The sequence below is a fragment of the Marmota monax genome, unplaced genomic scaffold (genome assembly GCF_021218885.2).
Source record: "Marmota monax isolate L192 unplaced genomic scaffold, Marmota_monax_Labrador192_F-V1.1 WCK01_AAM20220418_F8-fsc00004, whole genome shotgun sequence".
Classification (NCBI taxonomy): Eukaryota; Metazoa; Chordata; class Mammalia; order Rodentia; family Sciuridae; genus Marmota; species Marmota monax.
Window position 1 is genome coordinate 20161919 of NW_026692881.1, and position 11813 is coordinate 20173731.

General features: G+C 41.7%; 1 protein-coding gene across 1 annotated transcript in view; it reads left to right on the forward strand.

Moving 5' to 3' along the window:
- Cfap58 (cilia and flagella associated protein 58) overlaps nt 1–11182 on the forward strand; it is a 103478-nt gene extending 92296 nt beyond the window's left edge. Inside the window, exons 16-18 of the mRNA XM_046450449.2 lie at nt 4013–4132; nt 6603–6736; nt 10460–11182. Of these exons, the coding sequence (XP_046306405.1) occupies nt 4013–4132; nt 6603–6736; nt 10460–10571 (366 nt within the window). The 3' untranslated portion in view covers nt 10572–11182. The remainder of the gene's footprint in view (nt 1–4012; nt 4133–6602; nt 6737–10459) is intronic.
- Nucleotides 11183–11813: the final 631 nt, after the last annotated feature.

Consider the following 11813-nt stretch of genomic DNA (forward strand, 5'->3'; position numbering starts at 1 on the left):
ACTGTCACCAAGCATTATTTGAAACTAATACTAGAATTAATTTCTTACCATTTTACCAAGCTCAGACTTACAACAAGATGTGCCATTACGCAGCGTACCTTGGCAGACTCTCTAGCAACTAAAGAATCCATAATCGTGTCTGACAGTCTGTTCAACGGAAAGACTGAAAAGCCTAGGTAGAGAATTGCTTCAAGGATGGACATACTATGGTCGGTGCTCACATGCTCAGCCAAAGAGAAAACTAGTCTCTTGGTGTTAATAGTCTAGCTTTATTCCAGCATAGCTATTCATAAAATAGCAAAGCATGCTACTAAGTAATATGGTCGTGTATTATGAACAAATGCTGAATAAATAAATGCCAACCTGAAGATGCAATCTTTTGTTGGTGAGGAAATAAACTATTTATGATTTTCTTATGATGTTTCATTGACATATGGTGCTTCTAACCAAGTGACAAATTAATTGACTGGGTTTAAAGAGAAATGGATATGGCTTAATGAAGAAGGACAGGATATGTATTATGAGGCAGCTGGTTCTGCCACTGCTGGCTTATGGAGACAATACACATCGGACAGCTAATGAGTCTCTGTTGTATAAGATAGATTCTCTTTATAATAGAATTGCATGCTTTGTCTCTAAATGGGGTTATTATACACACCATTGCACAATGTTTGAAGAGCTTGGTTGGCCCTTGTAGAGGGTTAGGAGAGAAATAAATTGGAAGACAATCGTACTTAAGACCTTCAATCCATCAAGCTCTCCATATTTATCTAAATTACTAGCACGTTCTCCCAAAATAAAAATTTGTATGAGACACGTGGTTAGAATGTTAATGCTGACCAGACTTCACTTTGGTTTTATCAGTTAGGGTTTCCACTGCAAACATAGACCCAAATCCACCCACACTAAAGCCTGCTGAGCACTCTGGCCTCTGCCCACCATTGCCACAACTTTTCCTGTATCCCACATCTTAGCCCCTGAAGCTTCACTTGGCATTCTCTTTCCACAATCATGGACACATGGACAACATCTGTCCTGGGTTATTTAGCTCTCAGCACCCTTTGAATACTCAGTTTTAATGGTCATTCAGTTTCTTCACTTTTCTCCATAATTGTGGGCCCTCACTGTTGGGTTGCTCAGTTATTCTTTAGAATAAATCCGTTTCAGTACATTTGGTGGGGGTGGAGATGGAAGTGTTGAAATAAGACAGGAGAGTGAAGGACAGCATTGTTCGCTCTGTGTCAAGACTGCATTTCTTGTTGGAAGACATGGGCAGGGCTGGTTCAGGTGGTCAGGAGAGGAGTTGGTCACCTTTTACTTCCTATACCCATTACTGACTTTGAACTGATGGCACCTACTGGTTCAGGTCTTCTTTTGATATTATCTGTTGTCTTCAGGAATTTTGTAGCTCCATTGGATCCAGATTTTCAGGGTGATTGCATACCTTCAAGCCCCAGAGGAAGTGTTGTATGAGAAAAGTGATTCTTGTCTATATCCCAGCCAAGGCAATATCCAGGTCGAGGGACCTTGGATGCACCTTTAATTCCCACTGACACCGGGAGGCTCACCGATGAAGCGAGGCAACCATAATCTCTTCCTCCAAACTTTCTTCCCTATGTCTCTCTGCTCCCTACCTACCAGGTAATTGAAAGGAGTCACACAAGAGAAACATTTCATGGGAAGATTTTTTTTTTTCAGCTTAAGACATTATCATATCCCAAACTAGATTGTTTCCTCTTTGTCATTGTGAGGTGCTTTGCTTTTCAAGTCTCTCTATACTCTGGAATAAGGACAGGCAGGCTGAAAGAACTGGATAAAACAGTTTCGCCGGCTTCTCCACATACGTATTACCCTCTCCAAATTGAATCTTGAAGCCTTGTCAGAGTGTTATTTTTTTCAACAGAGCAGGCGTTAAGTGGCTATAGAAAATAAACTCACCTCCTGATATCTTTCTCATTGCTTGCTATACCCACTTACTGTGAAGATGATTTTGTGAGGTGTGACAGAGGTGTCATACAGCAAAGGAAAACCACCACTTTCTAATTCTATTTGTTCAGGTTTTCTTCAGCACAGGCTTTTGGGGTTCCTTGCCTTTTGCGGAATTATGTCTTAAATGGCAAGTACTATTTTTTTTAAAGATATGTTTCTCTAGAAGCTTATTCTATCCAACTCATTTTAAGTTGCAAACACTCTTCTGTAGGTAGAGCTGTCTTTATAATTAAGTTTCTGTAATTTGGCTGAGGGAGAGGAAAAACTGAAACAAATGGTAACAGTGCCTCGTTAATGAATTTTACCTGTTTTTAAAAAATGTTTTTTAAGTGCCATGGCAAAAAAAAAAGATTATTTGATGACAATGCCAAGATTACTTAGCTCCAGGTAGAAATTAGTTTCCATTTGACTGGATGTTTCATTTAACAAGAGGGCTTATATTTATAGATTTTTTTTTTAAACAATGTAATTAACTTAAGGAAGTAAGTATGTACAAAGAGTAATGAGTAGCCACACGAGTCTTCATCAATATTTAGAGATTTAGGAACATAGAATCGAGCTGCATTAGGAAAACATCTGCTTGTATGTGATACCCGAAGACTCTAGAATACAAATGAGAATTCTGTATTGCTTATTGTTTAAGTTACATTATGGAAATCTGATCTGCTTTTAGGTTCCAGGGAATCCTTTCTTATAGTCCTACAGATTTGCCAACTTTGTCTCGTTTTCCTGGGTTTTTACCTAATTCTTCCTTGAAAAGGTGTCTGGATCTCTTTTCTTCCCCCACGTATTTCTTAAAAGGCTCACTTTCTTCAACCTGTGGTTTTTTGCTCCCCAGATGTTCCTGCAGCCTTTCTGAGTGATGTCAGCCATGAGGTCCTGATGACCACGTCAAAGGCTGTCGGCAGTCCTGCTGCTGCTTCTCTGTCCCTCACTTGAGGCCACTGACCACTCAAGTGATTCTTCCTTTTTAATCATCTTCCTTTTCTTGGTTTGGGGGGATGTTCACTTCTCTCCCTCATTTTCTTTCTCTGATCTCTTTCCTTTACCTGCCCCTTTTATTCTTGTTCTCTCAAAGACCCAGCTGTTCTGACCCAGCTAGCCTCTTGCTGCTCAGTAATGGGTGGCATTTTAGCTCCTCTCCCAGAGGGCTCAGCGTGACTTCACCCTCTGATTGGCAGGCACCTTTCTCTGAAGGACTTCTGCTCCTCATCTAGTCTCACTGCATCTGTCCCCATCACCTCTCCCCTCCCTCACCCCAGGGGCCCACTTAGAGACTTTGGGGTCATTTTGGCCCCGGTCCCGTCCTTCCTCACTTGTCTGATCATTGACCGCGTCCCTGGGATTCTACCTCGGCAGTGTCTTCTGATCTGCTTCTGTTCTTTCCTAGGCACTTCAGGTACAGCTCTCTTCATCCTCTGTTGGTTCTGGGGCCCCTGACATTCTCCTGCCCTCTGCTTTGCCGCTGGACTTATTCTTCCAAAGACAAGTGCAGGCACGGCTCATCTTGGCTTCCGGTAGCCTGCAGAATGTGGACCCATACACAGCCTGGTCTCACCCATGCCGGGCTCTTCTCTCCACTTCTCCCCAGCTCCTGCTCTGTGCTCTTGCCTGAGCTGGATCTACTGTACCCCTGTCCTATCATAGAACTTTGGCCTAAAAATTTCTTCTCTTTCTTAGCTTGGGGGACACTCGTGTTTAGAGGGGATACTCAAATGACATTTTTACAACCCCCCCCCCACCTCCGCAGTCATAGTCACTGCTGGCTTTCATTGGTTACAGCACTTTGTTGAGATGGTCTCAGTTGTGTGATCTTGTGCCCAGGTAGAGAGGGACTTTCTCTTATTCATTTGTCTTGTTATTTGTATCCAAGTACTGAGCACAGCCTGGACCCTAGATATGGACTGGTTTGACTCATGCTGAATGTAGTTTAGGCCTGGAAGCCTCCTGGCGAGCTGGGAAAGTCGCTTTCCCTGTTTGGTCTGGGTGTTTATCCCTGCTCTGGGTTTACACTCTCCACCAGGAAAAGGAGAAACTGTACGTGGAACTGAAGCACATCCTGGCCCGGCAGCCTGGCCCCGAGGCTGCGGAACAGCTCCAGATCTACCGGCACACCCTGCGGGAGAAGACCAAGCAGCTTAAAGTAAGTGGCAGGCTCTGCGCTTGGCTGGCTGGTCAGAGGGCGTCCACATTCAGGGGACACACCTGGACCTGTCCACTGCAGTGGCACAGTGAGCTGGTCTCCCACATGCCACGCTCCATGCAGATCAGCTTTCTCAGAGCTCATTAAACACCTTCCTTTCCAGAAGGAGGTGAGCATTCGAGGAAAGGGTTGGGGGGTGGGGTGGCGAGAGAGGATGAAAGCAATGGGATGGAAATTGGTGGGGACAGGATTTATGTGTATAATTGCAAGATGATTTAGAGAATTTGAATGGAGGAAAGAAGCAGGGGAGACCTTTAACAACCAAAGCAGACCCCTGTGCCAAAGCAGGTTTCTGCTGTTCCATCAAGAATGAACTCGAAGCTCAGGCTCCTCCCCAGCACCCTTCATGACCGTGTGTCAGATAAGTATTCATGAAAGGGAAATAAAATCATGCAAGAATTTTGTTAGTGTAATTCCCTTCTGATTGACAGAAGAACCTCAGTTGGAGAGATGGGATATTTCACTATTCTATGTGACTTTGGTAAATTTTTTCAAAAATCATCTGTGCTCACAGGATAATTTGAGCTTTACCTCCTAAGGGCGTATTCCATGTTCTTGGTGTGCCAGGGAAGTTTTGCACCCACACAACCACATGATGCAGCATCTGCCAGCTGACTTCCGGCACTTAACTGCCCAGGGAGGGTAATTGTCATTATTTCTGTTCTTGGGGTAAAATAGATGCCTCCCTACTGATAGAGCACTGAGCCTTTCAAAAGTAGGACTTTGTACAATCACGTCCTTTTAGTAAAAAGGGCAGATGAAACAGAAGTCTAATGAGAACATTCATATCCAGATTACTCTGAATGTTCATTTCAAGTGAACAGTCTGAGACATAATTTGAGGGTTTCTTTTTTTGCATAAGGCATACACTTTCGATTATTTTTGTTCCTAGAAACAATTGAATATTTCAAACAAAATAGAAAATTATTTTCTCATTTTCTCAGGATGGATATAGATCAGAAAATTGAATGTCTTATCCTCACTTAGCTCTGGATGGCAGTGAATGGCTCTCGCGGGGGCCTTTTGTTACTTTAACCCTTTATCTCAGAAAATCCCTGTTTTTGCTCAGAATGAAGTGTGACACTCCACAGGAGAGGTTCTCAGGGATGTGGTATACCTCAGATGTCTGGACAGCTCAACATCATCATCTGGACTCCAAGGAAATTCCTCATTTGTTATTTAGAAATAGGATCTTTGTTTATAGACACTTAACTATTGAGGCAGGTTTTCTTCCAACATGAAAACGTGTTCTTGAGCTCATGAGAGCAAGGTCAGAACCATTTTCACAGAAATAAAGAGGAAAAGAGTTGGGAAGCAGATGAATGCTCAAAAGGTGAATGTGTCTCTTTTGTGCAAATCTTTAAAAATAGCAAGCAAGAGGAAAATTAAATGGAGTCTATTGCATGTCCCTTAGAACAACTACCTGCCCTTCCTAGCTTGGTTTGGTGGGAAGCACACCTCGCTTGGACATGCTTTCTGTCCCATCTGGATGAGTCGATTCCTGCTCTCGTCCAGCCTGAGGCCAGTAGTCCCTATTGCGCATGGCCATGGCAGGTGGGCAGTCAGCCTTCGTATCACAGCCTGTCTTGCACTGGGCTCTCCTGTGCACTTATCATGGCTCTGTTTCTTAGAGATAAGAGTCCCAGTACTGCGATGAAGGGGGATGTATCAACAACATACTGTCTATGACCCAGTAAAGAGGTCATAAACATTTGGCAAAATGACCTTGGCAAACAAATAGACTGAATGCTTAGTTGGCAGTGTCAGGATGATTTTAGAATAGTTCTTGCTGGGCACAGTGGCACGTGCCTGTAATCCCAGTGGCTTGGGTGGCTGAGGCCGGAGGATTCAAAGCCAGCTTCAGCAACTTAGTGAGGTCCTAAGCCACTCAGGGAGACTCTGTCTCTAAATAAAATATAAAAAGGACTGGGGATGTGGCTCAGAGATTAGGCACCCTCGGGTTCAATCACCAAAGAATGATTCTTACATGATCCTCTAATGAATCACACTCCCAAGTGATATTTTTCTCGAGCTTCTTTTCTTTTATTTAAGGTTTTAAAAGCAGGTTTAGAGAGTATATCTGGGAGTTTTTCTGTCCCTAATCACAATATTCCTTGAAACACATACCATCCATCTGAGCCAGTTTGAATGTTTCTGGAGAGTTCTCCTTTTAATCAGGGGAATGACATTTCATTACAGTTTGTCACCTGATTATGAGTCTTCAGCCCTCAGCCAGGTGTTGACACAGTCACGGACCTTGCGCTGGGAAGCATTTCCCTGTTAAACCTAGGCATTGTTTTGTGCTTTAGCTCCACTGAGGTAAATGGTAGCGGATTAAAAAGGTTTTTCAGAAAAGGATGATGTCTCATTTTGGATATTTTGACTAATGCTGCTTTATTTGCCACGTTAGGTTTTGTCTTCAGAATTGAATATGTATGAGTCACAGAGCCAAGAATATAAGTATGAGATCGAGAAACTTGGCAATGAACTGATGAATTTAAAGAAGAAATACCTGGCTCAGAAACGTAAAGAACTCATTCTGAAGTAAGAACTGATCAAATGTTTTAATTTTGTTGTGCCAGTTAGCTGCTCATAAGAAAATATTTGGTGAATATTCAGAGAGTTGCAGCTTTCTTTAGGGTAAACTAAGTTGCAAGGTGAACAAATGACATTCCATGGGACACTAACTGGGTTTGGATTAGAGCAAGATCAGAGTCTCTTCCAATCCTGAGGCCCCTTCTTAGGACCTAAAAGGAATCCACGAATATCTGTTCACCTGTGGATCCAACATGGCACAGGGAGCCATACTGTGACACCCCGGCTCCCTGTCACAGTATGGAGATAACCAGCCAGGACTATGTTTGCAAATGAAGTTCAAAATCAGCCTTTTACAGGCTGAAGCATATTCACAATTGAAACCACATGCACTCTTTTATTAAGCCCTGCTCCCTTGGCCCTTTTGCCAAGGGAGCAGGGCTTAATAAAAGAGTTCTTTTTAAGTAATATTTTAAGCTTTACCACTGTAATTCTAATAGTTCCTACATTTTAGATCAACTGTCTCTGAAGAGCTCCTATGTCTAGTAACAGATTTCAGTATCTGTGGTGGGGTTGCCATGAGTTAGTCTTCTCCTAGCAGATAATAATGCAAACGTGAGGTTAACATTTTGGGTTCAGAAAATGGGTTTTCTGATGGGTTTACTTGCATGTTGACAAGTAAACCTTCCCTTCACTTTGTTATTGTCATTTGCCTGATTCTAGGGTGAGGGGTGAAGGCTGAGAGAATGAATCAAGAGGTTTGAAACTCAGTTTGAATGCATGACATTGCCAGAAACCATCCAGTTAATTCTGTCATGACTCATATGATGGGTTGAAAGTCATGTTTGGTATTTCATCCACATGGATGTTTCAGGGACATGGTGAAATACGGTTTGACTGCATCTGTCCGTGATCCGTTAGTGGCAAACAGCATATAAAGTAACTGGATGCAAATTCATTTGCCAGTTAAGATCTGCCCTTCTTGTAAATCAGAGTATTCCCCCATTCCTCATTCAGATGCCAACTTCTTGGTGGAGTAAAATACTGCTGTAATTCAGACATGTCTCTCTTCACGTGTGGGCTAGCCACTGTAGTGAGAATCAGAATCTCTAGTGACATTTTAAAACACATGCAGGTTCCCAAGCTCCATTTCCAGAAGTTTGGATCCAGCAGGCTCTGGATGGGCCTCTGCAATCTGTGATTTTACAAACCCCGCAGGTGATTTTCATGTACACGGGAGTTTGAGAATCACTGAAATAAATGATGTGAATTAAATGAACAGTGCAGTGGCAACACTGTAGGTTTCTTTAAGGACATGGAAATGCTGCATATAAAATGTCAACATGGCCAGTTCCCACGGACTAGCTCAGTGGTCTTGAAGTGGTTCTCACTGGTCAGTAAAAGATTCTTAAAACTTTCAGTTTCTCTCCTTCGTATACATATTTTTTAAATAAATTTTTTTGTCTTAGAATAGTTTTAAATTTACCTCCTATATATTTTAATTTATAAATTACTTGCAAGTACTATCATCATTTTGCAACTGTTAATAAGGTAAAAAGTTTTTTTTTTAATTTTAAAAGATAAAAGCATAAGTAGAATCTCTGATACTTTCCTTCTACCACCAGTGGGTCATCTTACTCATCTTCAAGGGCTCACAGAGCTCAGCTGAAGACCAGTGGTCTAGATGACACAGTTCCAAACAGCTGGTTTGGCTAAATGGTTATTCATCTTCCTAGAGCTGGTTCAGTTCCCTGCCTTTGCTCTGGGGTTTGGCTTAGTCTTCTTTGACCTTACTGACCACCCCATTGTTAGCTGGTTACACAATGTTGAGTGGCCTCCCTGCTGGCTCCACCCTTCTCGATGGCCTGTCCACTAGAACTCTGCCCCAGCCATCTGCCATTGATGATTATTTAAATTTAAATGAATCACACTTAAATCAGATTAAAAATTTGGTTCTTCGGTTGCTATAGCCAAAATTCAAATGCTCAGTAGCCACATGTGCCTGTGGGTTAGATTCAGGGCTTTTCCATTACTGCAGAAAGACCTATTGGCTAGTGCTGCTCTGGAATCTTTTCCTGTACTTGTCCTCTTCTTGTCCTTAAATGTTCACCGTTTGTAGGCACTCTGACCTGCTGCTTAGGGTTTCACTGGTACTTCCATCTGGTTGGGGGATCCATACACTGGTAGACAGATGAGTGCATAGGAGCACAGTGAAAAAAAGATTAAGGTGCTACAGAAAAATATGCAGAGGCAAGAACAAAAGTGCTGAGAAAGTTTAGACTGGAAGGAGGAAGGCTGCAGGGAGTCATTATAATGGTCTATAAATACATTAAGAAGATAATGCAAAGGAGACAGTATTCCCATTAGTCAGCTTAGACCAAGCCAGAAGCATTAAGCCCAAGTTCCTTCAGAAAGGAAAATTTAGGTTATTTAAGGCGAGAGAGTGCAGGGGAAGGGGGAGCGGGTACTGCTCACGTCTAAGACCAATCACAAGCTGGACGAGTTGCCAAAGTACATGGAGGAGCCTTCTTTGCTGGATCCACTCAGGGAGAAAGCTTTTGTCCTATTTGTGGAGGATGGTTTTTCACAATAATGAAATCAGTTCTGCTAAGAGACAGCTGGGTTGATTACCCAATCCTCTCCAGGATCTTTCCAAATGGAATAATTTAGACTTCTCCCTGTGGATGTTCTCCCCACACATGCCCTTTATAAAATAGCTACTCATAGCATTTTTTACCTTTCTGCCTTCTCTCATTTTTCCCAAACACCCTTTTTGTCACTTACACCCCTCCTGCTCCTTACTCCCACACCAACCCAGCTCCCCAAACTGGTCTACAATTTGCTGTACCAGTTAGATTCTTTCCCCAAAGACAGAGTTTGTTCCCATAGGGTAAACCATCTATAGTCGTCCAATCTAATTGATTTTGGTCTTAGCTGTAGTTTAATTCGCTTAATTTTTGTTTAAAATGGATTCCATTGGTGTTTTCTATAAGACCCTTAGTGACACAAAAGGCAACTTGTGTAAATCTGAGCTAATTATGCAGTTTGTGTGTGTGTGTGTGTGTGTGTGTGTGAGTGTGTGTGTGCTGTGTGTGTGTGTGTTCAGAGGAGATCCATATAGAAAACACATTGTAGATTTTAGGGAATGATTCCTTGATCTGTTGAAAAAAAACACAAAAAACCTACCTTATTTATCTCCCCCAAATTTTCTTGGGTCTTAAGTTATTTCTAGTAATAACTGTTGCTTGTCTAGAGTTAAGGAAAGTTTTTATTTTTATAAATGTCCAGTTTTGATGAAGATAACTCATTTGTAAGTTTCACCAGAACTTTGGAATGTACCAGTTGATAAATGATGACTCTGCCATTGTAATTGAGCCAAGAGAAAGATTCTTCTGACTGATCTTTGGGACTAAACTAATGTTTTTTTTTAAACAGAAAGATGTTTACAAGTCAGAAAGCCACCAAATTCACAGTGTTAGAGTTATAATGAGGTCCTCTGTCCATATTTAGATCAACATTAGGAGAGCACATTTCACATTTAATTGTCTTCCACTGATTCTTTGTGTTATCAGCAAACACCTAATTAGATTTATACAACCACCTTATCTAAAACTAGAAGCTTTAATCAACATTGTTTTTGGTGACTCACTCACCCTTGGAACTTACCAGAATATCAAATTTAGAAGAGGAAAAAGATGTTAAGGAAGCTAACTCTCTCCTCCTCTCTTACAGAAACAAGAACAGAATACCCGTAGACAACAGCATCTCAGTGGCCGAACCCACAGGCCCTCGCTTCACCGGGGGTGGATTTCCCCTCAGCAAGACATCCAAAACGAAGTCCTAACTGGAAGCTGTTGGCTGGGTTGGGTTAAACAGCTCATGAAATTTGCTCTGGAACATTTTGGCAGAATCTCTTTTTATATCCTTTGGATCAGAGATATTTAGAGAAATCAGGTGCCCAGATTCCAGGATGGAAAGGAATGCAGAACTGTCATAGTCATGTACGTAAAAGAGTGAAGATGTTTCACTTGGACTGTGAGGATATTGGCAGATCATTATTCTACTCAATAAGGCTGCCATATTGCACAAAGTGATCTTTTTGTTGCAACCACATCAATTGATTTGAAATGTACCAGATTTAGATACTCTGTATGAGTGAAGCTTTAGATCTTCATTTATTTATTATAGATATCTGTGCAATTGAAAGTTTTATATTTTAAAATATTTTTGAGATGCAGTGTATCTCCTCTCATTACTGAGAATCTAGTTTTAATTATTCCTCATTAACAAGTCATTACATGACGTGAGAAAGAAGAACAGGCTCTCAAGTATTTAAAAAATGTTTTGAGAAGGATATCCATGTGGAATTTCTTTTCAGGCCTAGGGTAGGAAAATCTATTCCAAAGACACATGCCAATAAACAAGCATAAAAAATAAAAAAAGAACCTTTATTGAGATTCTGATCTTTGCTTTAGTAGTGGATGTAATTAAAGTTTAAAACTACCTTGAGAAATATTTAACATAAGGATTTGATTCAGAGGAATGAAGACTAAAATGAGGGGGCAGGACTGGCATCCTGGATTCGCCTTTCTAGACCTCATGCTTGAGCATGGGGTTGTTTAGCACAGGGACCCGTTTGGCTCTCAGGCTCCAGAAAACTTTTTAACCCATCGAACCCACTGTGTTTTATTTTTGTCAAGACCACATTTATTTGGGCACCAGCTCACTGTTTCACATTATGTGGGGACACTGAGGACTTACTGGTCACCTCTCTCACAATAGCTTGATCTCTGTAATCTTTAAAAAGGTGTTGAGTAGTAAGTAGCTCAGGATGAATGAGAACCATGCCAGTGGATCTTTAGAATATTCCATTTGTGCAAAGGGACCAAGATTCCCCCTGTGAAAGCAAGAGTATTAATGGCCCAAGATGTTTGTTCAGACTATACAGGGAAGTGGGACTTAGTGGGGAGCATCTTCAGTCCACCAAGGACAGTGTCCTGTCTCTGGTGGGGTTCTCCCGAAGCAGACCAAAGATATTGATGGCTATGTAGGTGATGCATTATGAGAGTGGGAAGATGAGACGGGC